The sequence below is a fragment of the Ammodytes marinus genome, assembly GCF_949987685.1.
Source record: "Ammodytes marinus genome assembly, chromosome: 8".
NCBI classification, from domain to species: domain Eukaryota; kingdom Metazoa; phylum Chordata; class Actinopteri; order Uranoscopiformes; family Ammodytidae; genus Ammodytes; species Ammodytes marinus.
In genome coordinates this window covers 28,248,380-28,266,768 of record NC_137212.1, presented here as the reverse complement: position 1 = coordinate 28,266,768, position 18,389 = coordinate 28,248,380, and the positions used below count along the sequence as shown (strand labels likewise).

The window sequence follows — 18,389 nt, the reverse complement described above, 5'->3', positions numbered from 1 at the left end:
CGTAGGAAAATACTCCACAGCTGATTGTCTTCCGGTTTCCCGCGAAACACAGAAGTTAATTTAGCCTTCAAACAATAAACTTAAAATATAAATATAATTAGTTCCTTCACTGTAAACTGAACAGTAAGCAATATCTCGTTTAAATATTCCCTTGACAAATATTTTTCACACATATAGCCTACAATTGATAAAATTGTTTTTAAAAGAAATGTAGGCTACTTCAAAAAGTCCGTTCAACTAGGCTTACCTGACTCAATTCAATTATAACACATGATAAGTTATAAAACAATCTTTTCTTAAATTATTTATTTATTTCTCTGTTGTTTTTCTTTTCTTTGTTCTGCTTGTTTGTCGTGTGTGTGCATTTAAAAACGTAATAAAAAACATTAAATATAATATAAAACAAGCTTTTCATACAATTATTTCAAATTACAATTTTTTTTTTTTTTTGTAAATGTAGCCTATTTTACTTAAGGTAATTTTTGGGAGTTTTTTCAGTCGTTTAGTAGCCTAATCCTTTTGTATTTGAATTATATCAGAAATACAGCACGATAAGGTACACAAAATTGTAGTAAAACATGCCAATATATATTGGCACACAGTTACTGCATAGTAAGCCAGTTAGCCTACTACAATTTACTACAAAACAAACTAGGTAGGCCTAGGCTAGTTACTAAAAAAAAATGTAGTAGTTACTATATTGGCATATAATACTTACTGCATAACTATAGTTACTACAATTTTGTGTACCATATTGTGTATAGCCTAATAATGTATTTTTTTCCCAAATAGGCCTTTAAACCCATACCCTAATGTAGGTTAATAATTGGTCGATAATGTAATACAATCGAAGTCCACTACTTAATAACTCCCATAGTGTAACAAATTATTACATGTTTGACCACTACATTATGGAGAGAGAGAAACAAACTGATATGTTACATTATGGACTCTTTCATTATACTATCTATGGCTCTTACATGCCTCGACAATACTCGTTGTTACCGCTGGGAGGCAGTAAGCGCTCTCCGTGTTTGTGGTTTGTTCAGAAAGCAGGAAGTAGAAGAAGAAAACGTCAACAACGCTGCAGTGTGTGTGACCTGTAGCCTGTCTCACTCTCTCTGTAAGTAACCGTACACTGTCCCGTCAGAAAGGGGTCCCTATGTCCTCAGTAGGGGCGCCTGCTGCGGCAACATGGCGACAATGAGGAGGCTTTATCCGTGGTTTCCGCACGTGCAGCGAGCTTGCTGCACGCGGAGCTACCGGACAGCAGCAGCACCCACCACCTGTGCACTCTTCCACACACCTCACCATGTCCAGATACACCCGCTCACAGCCGCCTATCAGAGCCAGTCTAGAGCGTTCGCAGTGTGTGGCCGCAGGCTGAAGAACACAGAGGACCTGAGCAGCGGTTGGAGCCGGGAGGAAGAGGAGGGGGATGAAGACTACATCGATGAGAGCGAGGTGGAGGAGCTGTTCCAGCAGCAGGCTCCTGCGGGCATAGGGGAGGGTCAGCACCGGGTCTTCATAGTCCACCCTGATGTCAAGTGGGGCAGCAGGAAGCAGCACCTGACCACAGGTAACTTAACAGTTCTCTATTGTAAAGAAAAAGTAGCCTACATTATACAGAACATCATACAAAATATATAAAACAGTAGGCCTATACAAAAGATACAGACCAATAATATAAAAAGCCAGAGGTATCCTATTATGTAGGTCTAAAGAGGTACATGTTTAACCTAGACTTTATTTTACAGGATTTGGAAATTAAATTTGTAACAGACTAATGTTCAACATTATGGAGGAAAAGTACAAAATGAAGTTTGTAGGAGACGAGCACCCAGATCAGACTGCATGGATCCTCTCAATTCAAGTTCAATTTTCAATTTGAATAGCTTTATTGGCATGAATGTTATGTGAACAATGTGGTCAAAGCATAGACGATAATACCATACCAATACATCCCAACAATAAACAGGAAAAAAAACCCATTCATCAAGTAGGACTACAACAATAAAAGACAACATAATGACAAAGAAACAATTAATACAAATATATTAATCCAAATGTGCGAGTATCAAAACTAATAGAAACATTAACAAAAGGAAAGAAAAAGTAGAGCAGAAGTACAGTAAATGAGAGCATTGTTGACTCTCTCTCTCCCTCTCTGCTTTGTTGCTTAGCTGATCTGATGATGGCTGAGGCAGTGGGGCTGGTCAACACGTTGCACGGCTGGAGAGTTGTGGACAAGATCATCCTCTCCACCAAGACACCAGAGAAGAAGAAGATATTTGGGAAAGGAAACTTCCAGTCTCTCACAGGTATGTGTGTGTGTGTGTGTGTGTGTGTGTGTGTGTGTGTGTGTGTGTGTGTGTGTGTGTGTGTGTGTGTGTGTGTGTGTGTGTGTGTGTGTGTGTGTGTGTGTGTGTGTGTGTGTGTGTGTGTGTGTGTGTGTGTGTGTGTGTGTGTGTGTGTGTGTGTGTGTGAGTCCACCTGCCTGGACTCACACACAATGTGTCTCATCTGTGCTTGTTTTTCCCCCTTTCAGACAAAATCCGTCAGACAGCGGGAATCACCGCCGTGTTTGTGAATGTAGAGCGTCTGTCTCCTTTGTCTGAGGTGAGCTGCACCTGGATGTAGCCTAGCTAGCTTTGTGGTTGCTACGTACGGACGGAGATGACACATTTTGACGGACATGTTTTTGCCACACACAGAGGGAGATGGAGGAGGCCTGGGGGGTGAAAGTGTTTGACCGATACTCAGTGGTCCTCCACATCTTCCGTCTCAACGCCAAGACCAAGGAGGCCAAGTTACAGATCTCTTTGGCTGAGCTCCCCTTGTTAAGGTAACTCACAATTCACTCCCGATTTCCCAAATTGATCAATTGTTAAAGATAGATACATCTTTAAAATACTACCAGTGGCAGCAACAACAAAAGAAACGGCAGTATTTTTAAATGGTTACATGTAGATCCTTTCTAAAAGAATTGTCGAGAAATGATTCAAGAAATCCATGAAAATGGAGAGTCTGACCTTACTGCTGAGATTGCGAGAAAGATGGGAGAAGTGGATTAAATGTTTGTTGGATTATTGTTACTGTGCCTGGCTTTATTTATCTGTTTTGTTTTTGTTTGTTCATATTAAAAATACTAATACAAATCTATTAAGAGTTTATTATTGAAAAAATAAATTTAATTGATTTCCAATATGAGCTCATTTGTGTTCTTACATTCCCCCCAGATCACGTCTGAGGAATGAAATGGCAAACTTTGACCAGCAGGGGGGAGGATCCAGATACATCGGAGGTTCAGGTAGCATCCCCATGTCTGAGTGATAACATGTCGGCCTGCTGCTTTGTGTTAAGAGAAGCTGCTATATACAAATCAATGTAAATGTTAAAGGTGCAGTAACTGAGCTGCTTTGGTGGCTGGTCCTCACAGGCGAGACGCTGATAGAGGTCCAGCAGAGGCTGCTGAAGGAGAGGGAGATGAAGATCCGCTCTGCGCTGGAGAAGCTGCGGAGGAAGAGGCACCTGCTGAGAGCTCAGCGCAAGCACAAGGAGTTCCCCATAGTGTCCGTGTTAGGATACACTAACTGTGGTGAGATCTGCTGTCTAAAATGTCTGTGATTGTTATGTTTGGACATGTGCCCGCCGCTGTCCTTTTCCTTTTTTATTGATGCTGTGTAGTAGTAGATGGGTGTTGGAAATGGTGTATGCTGCGGTCTTTAAACAGCGCTTGTGATGGTCTTTGGACTGTGTTGGATGTGTTTGGATGACCTGCGTATATGTGCCGTTTGTCCCTTTTAACTGTTGATTAGATTTTTCTATTTCGGCCCCTACGATCAAGAGGCTTTTGTCTTTTGCTGGGCCCGTCTTTATAAATAAGAAAATGAAGGCTGGATATAAATCAAGTAACAGAGAGAGAGAGAGAGAGAGTTACAGAGCTGATAACAGTCAAGTCTACTGTTTGATGACTGAGTTTTTTTCCACCAACAGGTAAAACCACCCTGATCAAAGCGCTGACGGGCGACAGCGGGCTGCAGCCCAGGAACCAGCTGTTTGCCACACTAGACGTGACGGTGCACGCGGGCCAGCTGCCCAGTCGTATGGCTGTCCTGTACGTGGACACCATCGGCTTCCTGTCCCAGCTGCCTCACCAGCTCATAGACTCCTTCTCTGCCACACTGGACGACATCAAACACTCGGCATGTACCTGCGGCTGCTCATGTCTAGCCCCCTCCATTGTGCGCTTTCATACCAACCCTGCGTTCCAAAACCCATACTTTTTTAGCATGCCAGAAAAAGATTTAGGATGTCCCAATACATTGTATTTTGCTGAATATACATAAATGCCCCACTAACTCCAATAGCATTTTGGAGTATTCGTCTATATTCTTGACATTTCTCGACATAAGGAAAAATAGTCTTCCTTATCTGATTTTTTTTCTCTCCTGTGGCCCTAAAACTCTTCTGTACTTTAGTATGCAGTGTAGTAAAATTAAAAAGTACGTGATTCGGAACGCAGGGATGGTTTCAGAGGTTTTCATTTTGACTTGTCTCTGTGTGTGCGGTCCCTTCCAGGATTTGCTGGTGCACGTCAGAGACATCAGTCACCCAGAGACAGTCAACCAGAAGGCCAACGTGATGAACGTCCTCAAGAACCTGCACATCCCCAACAGGCTGATGAGCTCCATGATAGAAGTCCACAATAAGATCGACCTTGTGGAGAAGTAAGAGGAAACTCATTCAATAGATAGTCGCAGTCGCCTATCTATTGGAAGACTGGTCACCGCAGTTCTTTTGGTAAAATCAGCTTTTTCAATTATGCTCAGTGACCACAGATGCAAATCGAAATTTGACTGGGGTTATTGAATACATGTTTTCAGAAAGGAAGATGTGGAGGAAAAGTATTTTTTTTTCTCTAGACACAACAGAAACCCATATTAATGTTAAAACCACTGAAAAGTGCATTTTGCATAATATGTGATCTTTAAATGATGCGCTTTCCCTGTAAAAAATTTAAATGAACAAATAAAATGTAAAAGGTCAATTCCATGACGTGTGTCCCAAGACATCTTCACAATACCACACAAAAGAAACCAGGTCACAATATCATATTGAACTGAAAGCCATTATCTCTGAACCGAGAGAACTGTTGTATCATGTTCCAGTGATGTGCAGACACCCTGCATTCAGAAAGGAATTCTTATGACCTTTGTATCAAACTACCTTCTCTTGTGTCTTCCCAGCTATCAGTTGACAGAGCCCGGGGCGCTGTCCATATCTGCCCTGGAAGAGCGAGGCCTGGACCAGCTGAAGGACGTGGTGGAGGGACAGATTGTGAACTCTACAGGAAAACACATTTTAGACCTTAAAGTGGACCTCAGCTCTCCACAGTTAAGGTAAGTCCCCCCCCCCCTGACTACGTTCAAAATAAGAGAAGAGCTCCATTAGTCACTGTGTGTTTTCCCCCCATTCACAGCTGGCTGTACAAGGAAGCCACGGTTCAGGATGTGCAGGTGGATGCGGACGAGGGCTCGGCCGTGGTGACAGTGATCATCAGTGACGCTGCTTATGGACGCTACAAGAAGGTGTTCAGGGGGAGATAGCAGGGAGTAGAGGGGGGGGGGGGGGGGGGGAATGACTGCACCGCAAACATCTTAGAGGATTGTGTATGTATTGTACAGTATATTAAAATATTTTTGATCCATAAGAAAAACAGAAAAAAGTCTTGTATGTAAAGATTGTTCTGGGGGAGACAAAGGTGCATTTAAATGGACAACTACAGAGAAGAGGACATGAGGTATACATGATTGTTCTTCTGAGATCATCTCCATGATGGAATAAGATCACAGCTGATAGTTTCTTTAGTTTTTTTTTTTTTAATTGTCGACGTTCCTCCGTAGCAGCTTTAGGTTCAGTGCTATGACGGCAGAGCACAGTGGCAGCGGACCCACAAAGTCTCCAGCAATGATGTTGAGGCTCTTAGGGGCGGAGCCGGGCGTCTGCTCCTCCAGCCACCTGCTCAAACACTCCCAGTTACTGTAGGTCAGCGAACGCAGCGACTGCTTGGGGTTCTCTGTGATGTAACACCTGTCGGCCGTCAGGTTCAGGCCCGAAACGAAGAAGCCATCTGGAAACACAAAAGGAAAATTAAAAAACGCATAACACAAGTGTGCGTATATGAACACTTAAATCCCCTGTAAACCCAAATCCACTAAATCTTTTCTGACTACCGGTATGTCATTTGGGGAGTTAGTTGCATGATAGTAAGCATCTGAAAAGAGTTAGGCATATTTATCAATCCAAATGAAAGATTTTGTCATTTAAGTTTGATAAACTTTACAGAAAGTCGGGTTAAGATGAGGCGGGCTATGCTCTGGTTATTATTAAATAAAAAGTATTTTGAACCAATCAAGGGTCATGGCACTTCTCTGCCTGAACATTCTATAAAAACAATGACTAAGTGTTGCCATGGAGACCATTTGATACAGCCATGCCATCACAGTCCTGTCAAACAGCCTCCACAGAATGAATTATTATATTTATGAACATTTATTTTCAATCAGATATTTGTAAAAGCTTATTGAGACAGCTCAGCTTTGATAACATATTGATTTTTTTTCTATTTTAGACCAGGTTTCCCCAGGGGCTTAAAATATATTTAGGCCAAGGTGTGGAATGTCAAACTCACCTGGACGTCCCAGGTCTTTGTTCCAGTCCAGGTAACTGATGACACCCTGTGCTGATCTCTGATTGGCCCACCAGTAGGGGAGGGCGGGCCATAGCTCCTTATGTCTAACCGCGATCTGGGAGTCATAGGACAAGATGACCTGGTAGCCAGACGCCCACAGACTGCGCAGGGTCGGGACTGATTCCTGGGGGAGCTTGTGTCAAGTTTTGTGTTGTTGTTTTTTTTTCATCTTGTAAATCAGCTGCATGGGGAAAAGACTCACCTTCCGTGGGCAGAGTTTTGAGCCGAACAGCTTCTTCAGGGAGAAGATAAAGCACTCATGGAGTTGGTCTTCGATATCCTCAAAATGACTGCAGGCCAGTATGACGATCTCCTTTGGATGAGACTGCAGCCAGGTGGCGACAGACATCAGTGTTTCCTGTAAAGGAAGGGCTGTCACTGTTACCACACTGCAACTTTTAATTAAAGGTCACCTTAGTAAAATGCTCTTTTTTTCTTTTTCTTTCAATACTAGGTCCTTGGTGTGACTCTGGACTTCCAAAATATGAGGGGGAAAAAAACTGGTAGTTAGATGCAAACTGGCAGTCATATTCAGGGCCAATCAGAGTATGCTAGGCTTTTTGGATGGCAGGGCTTACAGAGACAGGCTCTAAAACAGAGCGTTTCAGACTGAGGCAGAAAAGCAATTCAGCTATTGTGAAAAAAATATATATATAAAAGGTTTTTGGAAACTACACCATGAAAACAGTTTGTAATAGAAAGTCATATTACAATTTTGAACCTGAAAATGAGCTAAATATGTGAGCTTTAAGATGATTAAACAACTCACCAGAACTGTTAGGTGTGTGTATATGAGGTGTGTGAAGTACAGGTCGCTGGACGAGTCGTTTGGTTTGTGAGCAACGCGCAGATCGAAGAAGCGAATCCCCATGGAAAGCTGCTCCTCGATGCCTTTGTCCTGCAAGGATTCACCAACCAAAAGATACTGTTACCAATACGATTCCATTAGACATATGAGGAGAGTGAATTTAACCTCATCTTATGTACGTCTCATTTCGATTCCGTTTAAAGTTCTTCACCATAATCATTATAATAAGGTTAGAAGTGTGATCATTGTAGAGCCACCAAAGCCGAATTAGCTCATATGTTCTGATCGTGAAGAGAGTTTGGGTTATAAATGTTTGGGATGTTGAATGAGGCTTTTGATCTGGATCTTCAACCTGGCTATAGTTGAGTTGCAAGTGAATGCTATTATATAATACACAGCAACAAGGAATATATATGTTATTGCTTTTGCGACCCTGATCACTCTTAACTTTAACCACTGTCATCAGCCTTGATGTCCAGGGTCATCAGCCGATGAACAGACAGAGATAGAGACTGAAAGGTCATTCTGGGAGGCTGAGGGTTGAAACAAAAACACCATACCAATACACTCTTTGTCCCTCACACAGGGGTCTGTTCTGCTGCTATACAGTCACACGGTGCATACCTGTGTTGTAGCCCATTTAAATATGACAGGTCTGGTGAAGCAGTAGAAAAGTTTGTCCAGGAGCCTGAAGAAGTCCGATTCAGAGGGGACCAGAGGGGAGTTTATGTCCAGGCAGTAACTCATAGCGTCGTGGCTCCCTGAAGGAACAGGTGTGGAGAGATCTGCATTATGTGGACAGACTGGTTTCTGGTACATTATGTACACACACACACACACCATGGACATATGACACACACCCGCTGCACTGTCTGCTATATGGCAAAACAAACTGGACACATTAAGGGACTGGAAATTATATCATATTATATTCATTTCCTTTAATTGCCCAATATTTTGCCTGTAGGCCTATCAGTAGTTCACTAAACAATGAATCATGAAGTTGAACAGCAAAACGTTGTTGATGGTGTTCAATACTCAACACATGCTTGATGGAGGATAAATAAGAACAGAAGGAAAAGACAAGCACAATTAGCCTATCTGGAGTTACCATTAAGACAAAACAGGCTCCACTTAATCGTTTTATTGATTAGTTGTGTCATCTGTAAATAACTAATGAATGAGGCTACAGCGTGATGTCCTGGGGCTGCTTGTATTTTTTATTCTGTGAAACACCGCAATAAAACTCTCGTAGCGCCGGTAAAAGCGCACAATAAACACACAGAGAGAGAGAGAGAGAAGAGGCTGGCGGTGAACGTAGCCTACCTGGTATGGCCAGGTTTGTGAGCGGAGTGTCCCACAGTTCCTCGGGCAGAGCTGACATCCAGTCCCGACAGCTCACATCCATGTCGGCCACTCACTCACTCACTCACCGACCCGCTGGAGAATCACCGAAAGCAGGTCCGACAAGCCACTTCAGTCTGGTCATCATGTGGTCATCATATGCTCGATCCAGTCCTCCTTCCTTTATCGAATTCCTTTAAAAGATCATCGACCGCAAACTTCCCCACAGCCAGAGGTGGAGAGGGATGCAACTCTGAGTTTCCTGATTCTAGTGTTGAGTGACAGCTGCTCAGAGCAGGCGCTCAGCTTGGCGGAGACATGAAGAGGACACTTCAGGAAGAGACGGGACTGCCTGTGTCCTTGTGTTGCGTGTAGCTGTGTCTGTCAAACACGTAGGCTACATTTTTACAATAAAAACACAGCACGGCGTCGTTGCTATGACGTCTGGGAGGGGGCGGGGCTAACCACGGAAGTCAGTTCAATCCACGAGTAAAAAAATACAAAACAACGTTCAGAAAAACAGAAACATTTCCCTGCAGCAACAAACACAAAAACGTTATTCAAAACCATTACCCTGTTATGAATTATTCAAATATGTACATTGTGTATGATTACAATGAATATAGGTTTTGATTTGAAAACTAACCTATATATAGGCCTAAATGAAATTATGGTATTTTAGTGTATGTTGGGGTGCAAGTGTAATTTATCAATTTGAATATTTTCTTTTTAAAATTTTCAAACTGAGCTTAACTCGATAATTTAAAAGTGTACGGTTTATCCCAGCAACACACTCCAGGCTCTGTACTAAATGCAACATTAAACGACCATTAGGCCTACTTACAATAAGCAGAAATGAACTAACCCTTTAGGGCTGAAGCCACTGTCTGAATATATCAACAACAAAAAATGTAATTACTTTGCCCGTTTGTCACCATGTTGGCTACTGTGGGGGAAATGGATTGAACTGAACTGATCCCAGAACAGCAGAGATTCAGACGGGTGATGTAACACAAACCATTGTGAGGGAACACAACAGCTTTCCCTCCCTCATTGTGGCCCCTTTACGAACTCCACGGTGTGACAGTGAAAGCAGCACAGCCACCAAAGCCTCACTGAGCAGAGATCTTTGACAGTTCAACAAAGGGATCCTTAAAGGAAACATTTTAAAATGAATCTGTATGTGAACTGTCAGTGATAAAAAACTGTGATGGTTAAAAATGCTCATGTTTATTGGAAAAGCTCATCTCCACAGGCACAGCGGTGCAGAATGTTGTCAAATCAAATCCTAGCCTAATAGGCTTAAGTCTATTACAATTAGAACAGTCACGGTTGGGTTCATGCCAACAAGTTTCCATGCATTTTCTATTAAGTTTCATGTCTTCTCTACATTCTCTATGGATAAATACCGTTGTGGGTGATAAAGCCTAAAGCTAATTCTTGCACTTGCTGCCAACATGTCATAATTATAAAAGTTTGTGCCCTAGGTAACAGTCACATGTGCTTATGATTACAGTGTTTGTGCTCATCTAAAATGCTTACGCTAAACTGGTGAGATTAGTTGTATCGTTATTGCTTTGGTCACTATCACATAAAAACTGGCCACCTTGATGACTCCTGGAAACGCATACAGTACTATTGCATCAATAGTGAACTAAATGTAAACAAACAAGAAGTGCAGGTCAAAATATTAAAAAACGAAAACAGATTTTCGAGCAGCTTTCAGACTGAAATGTACATTTCACTGCCTCCAGTAAGTGCATTTAAAATGAGATGAATAGTTCAAGTAGTTGAGTAACTTTCTGTCATTCTTAATGAAACAAGCTCATGGACATGTCATGCTGTGATTCATATTGTTGCTTTTTTTTGTACAATAATGCAAACTGGGGGTAAAGTCACGAGGAGCATTTCAGTAGTTTCTCATTCAGTGCAATGACAGTTGGTACAAACTGGCTCTCGTTGATAAAGTCCCCGGCGATGATATTGAGTGAGCCTAGCCTGGAGCCTGGAGTCTGCTCCTTGACCCAGCTCAGCAGTGTGGGGTACGTGGACATCACCAAGTCTTTGAGGGACTCTGTGGGGTGTGTGCAGATGTACTTCAGATCCTCTGTCAGATTAATCCCAGTGACGAAGAAACCTCCTAAAAACACACACCACACACACGCAGATGAATAGCATTGATTAAAAAGTGATATAATAATTTTGAAAAAAATACACTAAAAACCAACATATAGATTACCTGGTCTGCCATGTTGTTTCCTGTGCTCAAACTCCTCGACAAGAGCCTCGGCTTTGCACTTGTTGGCCCACCAGTAAGGAATGTGTGGCCACAGGTCGCTGTGGCAGCTGGCAATGCTGTGTTCATAGGACACGATGACTGTGTAGCCTAACGCCCACAGGTTCCGAAGAGTCAACACTTCCTGAAATCCACAGAATGACAGGCTAAGATTAATTCCGGGTAATTAACAGGGCGCCCTTAGCTCAGTTGGTAGGGCACCCCCCCCCCCCCCCCGGGCCGGGCCCAGCAGCAGACCCGAGTTCGATTCCCGCCCGCGGTCATTCTCTGCATGTCACTCCCCTCTCTGCCCCATTTCACATCTGTTTCTCTGCACTGTCAAAAAAAATTAATACCTTTTAACGGTATGTTAAAAATTCAATTGTCCTTGTTTTTTTTTTAAATGAATATGGATCCCCGGTGTGTCTAGGGATTCCCAAAGTATGAGGAAAAAACAGCCCTCTCTCTCTTTTTCTCTACCTCCACCTTTCTGAAAACCTGTGTTCAACAAACCCGAATCAGATTTCTCTCCCCATATGACATCATAAGGGGAGAAGCCACACACTACCATCACCATCCTAACTTAGCTCTATACCTCCACATGTGATAAGCACACCCTGATTTTGACAAGAAGTGGTTTTGGATTTACAATGACTGCGTATGCCTTCAAGCTTTATATCATCATTGGAAGTTGTAGGAGAAGCTGTACCGTCTTGGGACAGATTTTGGAGGTGAATATGTTGCGTATGGTTCCCAGCAGCAGCGCGTGGAGCTCCTGGCTCAGGCCGATGAAGTGGCTGAAGGAGAGGATGACCACCTCTTTGGGATGAGCATCCAGCCACTCTCTGATCTCCATGAGAACAGCCTGGAAGGAAAAGCACAAGTTGCCATATAAAGTCTGCTTCAACGGCAGGACTGAGCGGTATTTCATGTACAATTCACTGTCTGGATTAAAGGTCACATATTATGCTAAATGCACCTTTTAAATGTGTTCTAACATATCCATGGGTCCACGGTGTGCCTATAGACTGCCAAATTATCAAAAAAAATAACAATCTCTCCTTTTCTCACTCTCCCCCTTTCTGAAACCCCCACCCCTCCCCCCCAATATACTCGAGTCAGAATTCTCGCCGACTATTACGTCACAGTCGGCACAGCCACATCCCCATATTTTCTTTATATGTCCATGCTTCCCCCCACATTAGTAACCAGAAACGTCCACCGTATGATAACCCCACCCCCCCCCCCCCATTTCTTATTGGTCCACGGCCCCGAGATCTGATGGAAAATTTTCCGAGCGACAGCCATGTTGCTTTCCCCGCTAAGCGACAAGATGCCCATAGTAGCCTACAGCCTGAATGTTACATACACCAACACAGAATGCTTTTGCTCATACTCCACTAATTTATCTTAACCACAGCAGTCTATTAATGCCTCGTTTTTAATAACACAATGGATAGGAAGCTACTTGTGCTTTTTTTTAAACGGTGAAACTAAAATAATTGTTTTTATTGGTATTTTTGCCTGCCTAGTGTATAGCTATTAGCTTTGGGACAAGCAACCAGCTTTTGCTCATAACACGCTGTTTATATTCCCCACAGCAGTCTGACAAAGCCTCGTTTTTAGCAAGACAAAGCATAGGAAGGTAATAGAGTCGAAGTCTAGCTTTGAAGCTAATTTTTTCACTGATTTTCGTGATATTTTTAGCCGTTAGCTTCCGAGCTAACTTCGGGAAAAGCATTGATATTTTGCCCATAACAAGCTCTTTATATTCTCCACAGCAGTCTGAAAATGCCTCGGTTTTAGCCAGACAAAGCATAGGAAGGTAATAGAGTTTAAGTCTAACTTTGAAGCTCAATTTTTCCACTGATTTTCGTGATATTTTTAGCCGTTAGCTTCCGTGCTAACATTCAGTACAGGCACTGTGGACAGGCTACTACTACAGGCTATGGACCCGTCGCTTCCAGAGAGGGGCGGGGGAAGCTCATAGATTGTATATTTACAAGGGGAGCTGCAGCTCGGTTTCAAAAATAGGCCATCGTGAGATTAGCTGAACATCAGGGTATATAGGCATACTACAATAAATGATCTGAACGGTTTTTTCAGCAAACAACTAAAGAAAAACGTATTAGAGACCTCTAAGACCATATAATATTGACAGAAAAGTGTATAATATGTGAGCTTTAAAAAAAGGGAACAGCACTCAAGACACTTGTAACATTACCAGGTTGAGTAGTCCCACAGGCATAAGCGTATACATAGACAGTCACCAAGGACGAACGCCCATGTTCAAAAAGGAACACATTACTTAAATAAGTTTGGATGCCATTTTCTATAAACGCCATAAAATAGCAAACCTATCTCTCTCATGATTTATATTTGTTTGTTTAACATTAAACCATAAACTATTGATACACTTTAAAAACTATGCAATTGAATTGGACATTTCAAATTTTCTTTTTGTCCTATACAGTAAAAGCAGTGTTGACTGCTGGGCAGTATGTTGTTTTCCCACCATGAATGCCAGGTCCGATTTGATCAAATGACGATAATCTTTATCTAGTGTCGGCACACCAGTTTTTAACATTTATGCACTGATCAATGCGATCACAAAAGCGGATTTTTAAAACATTCCTTTCAAACACAGGTGTCAGGTGTCGGCTAACGTTTGAAGACAGCAAGCTATGTAGTATATCGTTAGTCCTTTGAATTTAATACACTATGCCACTGCCAACAGGACATGATTTCTGGCATTCCTTCATGGGTTTACAGTATGACGGAGGTGAGTAGTAACTGCCTGCCAGGTCTGTTGTGGATGGATTACTTTTTTTCTTCTTCTTCACCACCTGGCAACTCTGCTGGAGCAGAGGTGAGTGAAGGTCGTTGTGATTTGTCATACAAGCTGCTATGGATGTTAAGTCCTATCCCTTATGGACATGCTGAGTACCAATAGAAATGTCATGAAAAAATTCTCGCTTGTTGATTAATTCCCTATGAGCCATTCAAGCTCCATTGTCACGTCAGGGATAAAGGTTCTTTTCGGTGGCTCCCTAACATTGATGTGCAAGGACACAGAGATATAGAATGTTTCACGTCTAATGGAATTGTTGCGGCTTTTTCCCCTGCTAGAGCCGTGGTGAAACATAAATGCATCACTCAGTCCCCTACACTCTGTGGTGTTGTTACCTCAATTTCTCTTTTATATAACCACTAGTTCGTGGTGGCTGATTTAATAGGCACTTCCCGGAAAATCTCAAAAAATGACAACCATAATGTTGACTCATAACACAAAGATGACAAGAGTTACATATTTAAAAAGCAGAGACGGGGGGGGGGGGATTTAGTGTCTCATTCCAGTGATAGGTGTATAGGCCTAATTGTTGTAGATTCAAATGGCCTATAAGCGGAGCATTACTTTCACCGCGTGGCATCATCCCAGCATGCCCATTACCTCACCTGTACAGTGAGCGTGGTGTAAACACCGTGGTAGAAGTACAGATCGGTGGAGCTGTCGTTAGGCCTGTGTGCAATCCTCAGGTCACAGTATCTGACCCCACAGTCCAGCTGATGCTTGATGGTATACTCCTGCAAGACACGGACATGCATCATTCATTATGTGAGATTCAGCTTACAAGGAAGGCTACGAGGAATTTATAAATATTTTTAAAACAGTCTAATTTTTCTCTCTGATGATCATAGATTAGATTGTAACAGCAAATGAGACCATCAGTGCAAAGATTGCTATATTTTTTATACAGTTTTTCTTAATGCACCTGGCATGGGTACGCTCACCCAGGAACTACAGCTGGCATAGTCAAAAGTAACGCTTTTGTCCAAATGGGAGGGAGGAAGAATTAACACAAACTAAAAGTTCCTCGGAGCACCTTTAAAAAATAAAATAAAAATAAAAACGTTTTTGTAATGAACAGTCAGTAACACTTAGCTGGCGTGTCTGTTTCTGTGATGTATTACCTGGGTTATCGCCCACTTGTACACAAAGGGGCGAATGAGGGGCTTCATGTATTTGTCCAGCTTTTGAAGCAGATCAGGCTGGGTAAGGTCCACAGGGGATCGGTTGCTCATATCCAGACAGTAGGTTATTGCATTGTGGCTGCCTAATTAGGAGGGTGGGGAAAATAACCAGAGACATTATCATCAATGGAAATATGAACCTTTCATTTAAGTGATAAATAGGGAAGTCAACGTGATGCTGCCAGCCACAGAAAACACATGCAAATATACTAAACAAACGCAAACGGCCGAATACATCACAAGACGGAACAACTTGTCCTCTCTGTATCCAGTTGTGTTTTGTCTGTGTGTGTCTGTAGGCTATTTGCTTTCTTTGTCTGTGTTCAGTTGTGATGTTTGCATTTCATTTTAATAAACATATATTGTATTTATTATGGATATATAAAGTACACAGGAATTTGACTTTTTGATAAAGCGCACTAAAAACAAAGAATTTTAAAAGGTCATAGAGAGAGACAGTAATAATCAGGAGATTATACCGACAGATAATAGATAAAATTCCTTCAACAAGATAAAAATTGTCTTAGTAGCACTTGGGTTGTTTTGTCTGTTACCGGTTGCTCTGTCTGTATTCAGGGTGTTTTTTTGGGTCTGTTTATTGGTTGGGAATGATGTTTGTATTCATTTGTGTTGTCTGTATTTGGTTGTTTTGTCTTTATTTGGTTGTGTATCTGTCTCAACCTTGAGAAAGGATTTTCCTGAATTTGCATCTATTTGCATGCCTCAGGCCAGGGCCACCCTTAATAGCAGCCAGGACATCTTACATTTTGTGTTGAGGGTCATTAAACATTATGGTGGGTACCCTGAAAGCATTTACACACCACACATCTTCCTGATAGTAGCTTATAGGCATAATAACATTTAAATATCAGCCTATTAGAGTGTGCTGTTATGACATGGCAGCCTACTAACCCGGGATGGCCAAGTGGTACAGGGGGGTGTCCCACAGAGCACATGGCAGGTGGGACATCCAGCTCTCCATGGGCAGCTCTCCCAGGCTCGGCTCACTCACTCCGGACACTGCCGACATGATCTGCACCCCGTCAGTGAAGTGAACACACACATTTAATGTGATGGATAGAGTGCATGAAGGGAGATCATTATGCGTAGCCTATAGTTACATCTCTATGGGGTAGCTCTCTTTAATGGGGCAGTAGCCTAAGGATAAATATCAAATAGGCTACAGTGTTCAGTATTTCGCTCAGTAGCGAGAGAGCTGTAGCCTATAGTACTGTCTGTGTGTTTCTCTCACACTTACTTGATCAAACTGCTTCTATACTGCCCAGTGCTTCCTCTTTTCGCCCAACCAGCGGAACCGGCCAAACCACAGAGGAGAGAAGCGCAGGCTGAAACTAAAGGCGTGAGCCGCGAGAAGTCGTCCATCCCGGATCAGCAGAGAAAGTCATGGCTGTGCATATAACATGCATGGTGATCCGCCGGGGGTGAAGCGTGGCCGCGTGCGTCTGTCCGGTTTACCTTTTAGGCTACACCTGCATAGTCCTTGGAAGACGAGGAGGACGGTGGTGGGCCCGGCGCATTATTAGATCCAACTATGCATACTCCATTAACGATCGTATGTCCACGCATGATCTGCTGTCCGTTTCACGTGCATCGCCTTACAGTGAGTCCCGATCCGTGCACCGGGAGTGTGTCGGTCCCCGGTGCATCAGTAGCAGCGGCAGCAACGTAGTGTGCAGGGAGGGCGGCTCCGCGCCGGCTGACAGATCAGCAGACTCTGGAGGCTCTCCTCTTAAAGAGCCCACTGAGATGTGAGACTGACTGGACACTCCCATAGAGCGCTGTGGCCCTGCCCAAAGACAGGTCAAAAGCAGGTGTTTATTTACGCACCTGGTTGGTGGGTGTGGCCAGAAATAAAAACAAAAAAACAATGTTACCCGTTAGCTTCTGTGTGGAAGTCTTGTTTTAAACAGATAGCCTCCTGTCATCATCACAATGTTCACGGTGTTTGAGCTGCTGATAAAGGCCTGTTATTCAGGTCGGTAGGCCTAATAGGCTACTCAAACTGAGGGTTGGGACCCCTCCCTGTGGTCAAAGGATGTGTATCTTTTGACACCCGTTGTAAAAACATTGCTCCATAGGCTAGCGCTTCATGGTCGTCAGAAACTCCACAGGACACCTTTAAAAGATACATTTACATTTCATAATTGATAGATGTCAGTTCTTTTAAGGTGACATGTTTGGCTCATATATTTTTATTGTAGGCGGCGTCCAATCATTTTGGATGAAGAGGACAGGTAACTTCTTATTGAACTGCTCACGGCCCAGGCGTGTACAACCTGTGACAAAAGGTCAAGATTAAGGTGCGCCCACACCAAACACGTAGCTCGCGATAAAGGCGTAGAAAATCAGCATTTTTACATAGTAAACTATTGGTTTAGGCGCGCAGAGGCATTTCAGGCGATAACGCAACGCATTTCAAGCGATGTTACCCTCCTACGCGTGTAGGTAGACTTTGCTTTGCTTGAAGCCAATGGAAGGGTCACACACCATCAAGGTGCCAACATCTGTGTCAGAAAAGAGTGAGTTGTCCAATCTTTTAAATGTTGTATGTGTACAGTACAGACAAGATTACCTTTTGAGCACAAACTGTGCTCAGAAGTTGTCTAAGATGGTCTTCATATCCACACACTAGCCTATGGGTCTTTAATCTGAACATTTACCCAAGGATTTTTAGAACACTGACCTTTGTGCTGAATTGAGCTTCCAAAGAGGAAAGTGGTCGAGGTGTCTGTTTGTTTGACATAATTAGGTTCAGTCAGGTCTTTTTATCAGCTTCTTCAGCAGGTCAATAAAGCCTGAAACATCACTTACCAGCGAACTACAGTACACAGTATGCCTCACAACGGGTGAATTGTTGAAGGTGCAGCCGTTTGTGGATCAAACATCACCAGAGCTTTCCCTCCTTGTCTCTTCATGAACTTCCTCTACAGCAGATGTTTTGACGTCATCAGCGAATGCACAGGTTCAATTCATATCTTCATCTATCGATACATTTCATTTAGCTTAGCTGGACTCATTCAGAGTTTGACATGCTGGCTGACACACTTAAACTGAATAGGCATCACACATTGTTATTACACTTTCACACATGTACTAGACATACCAGCTCTACTTTATATCAATGTCCAGTGGTGGTCTTATTTAAAACAGCGATT

The 18,389-nt window shown here is 42.8% G+C and overlaps 3 protein-coding genes across 3 annotated transcripts; 1 reads left to right on the top strand and 2 right to left on the bottom strand.

Annotated features, from left to right (window-relative positions):
* Positions 1 to 1,086: 1,086 nt before the first annotated feature.
* Positions 1,087 to 5,609, top strand: gtpbp6 (GTP binding protein 6 (putative); the record flags this gene model as incomplete). The annotated part of the gene is made up of 10 exons (XM_080033229.1): positions 1,087 to 1,579; positions 2,184 to 2,321; positions 2,549 to 2,619; positions 2,715 to 2,845; positions 3,240 to 3,310; positions 3,440 to 3,598; positions 3,997 to 4,205; positions 4,582 to 4,730; positions 5,250 to 5,402; positions 5,483 to 5,609. Exons 1-10 carry the CDS (start codon positions 1,195 to 1,197, stop codon positions 5,607 to 5,609), a joined length of 1,593 nt encoding a protein of 530 aa, XP_079889355.1. The 5' UTR covers positions 1,087 to 1,194.
* A 90-nt stretch (positions 5,610 to 5,699) lies between these two features.
* Positions 5,700 to 9,176, bottom strand: plcxd1.2 (phospholipase C, X domain containing 1, tandem duplicate 2). Its single transcript, XM_080032992.1, has 6 exons — positions 8,889 to 9,176; positions 8,187 to 8,323; positions 7,524 to 7,652; positions 6,957 to 7,112; positions 6,695 to 6,878; positions 5,700 to 6,133 (listed from the first exon to the last, which is right to left on the bottom strand). Exons 1-6 carry the CDS (start codon positions 8,968 to 8,970, stop codon positions 5,883 to 5,885), a joined length of 939 nt encoding a protein of 312 aa, XP_079889118.1. The 5' UTR covers positions 8,971 to 9,176; the 3' UTR covers positions 5,700 to 5,882.
* Positions 9,177 to 10,801: 1,625 nt separating this feature from the next.
* Positions 10,802 to 16,589, bottom strand: plcxd1.1 (phosphatidylinositol-specific phospholipase C, X domain containing 1, tandem duplicate 1; the record flags this gene model as incomplete). Its single annotated transcript, XM_080033314.1, has 7 exons — positions 16,472 to 16,589; positions 16,122 to 16,246; positions 15,154 to 15,292; positions 14,638 to 14,766; positions 11,891 to 12,046; positions 11,146 to 11,326; positions 10,802 to 11,046 (listed from the first exon to the last, which is right to left on the bottom strand). The coding sequence occupies exons 2-7, from the start codon at positions 16,241 to 16,243 to the stop codon at positions 10,802 to 10,804; spliced, it is 972 nt and encodes a 323-aa protein (XP_079889440.1). The 5' UTR covers positions 16,244 to 16,246; positions 16,472 to 16,589.
* Between the last annotated feature and the right edge of the window lie 1,800 nt (positions 16,590 to 18,389).

What these genes read in the sequence shown, in the direction of transcription:
- plcxd1.2 (XM_080032992.1), bottom strand. Translation starts at nt 8,970, where the DNA reads ATGGATGTGAGCTGTCGGGACTGGATGTCAGCTCTGCCCGAGGAACTG. An exon ending in TTAAATGGGCTACAACACAG is followed by an intron (nt 7,653 to 8,186) that starts GTATGCACCGTG and finishes GAATCCTTGCAG; the next exon opens with GACAAAGGCATCGAGGAGCA. An exon ending in ACACACACCTAACAGTTCTG is followed by an intron (nt 7,113 to 7,523) that starts GTGAGTTGTTTA and finishes CTTCCTTTACAG; the next exon opens with GAAACACTGATGTCTGTCGC.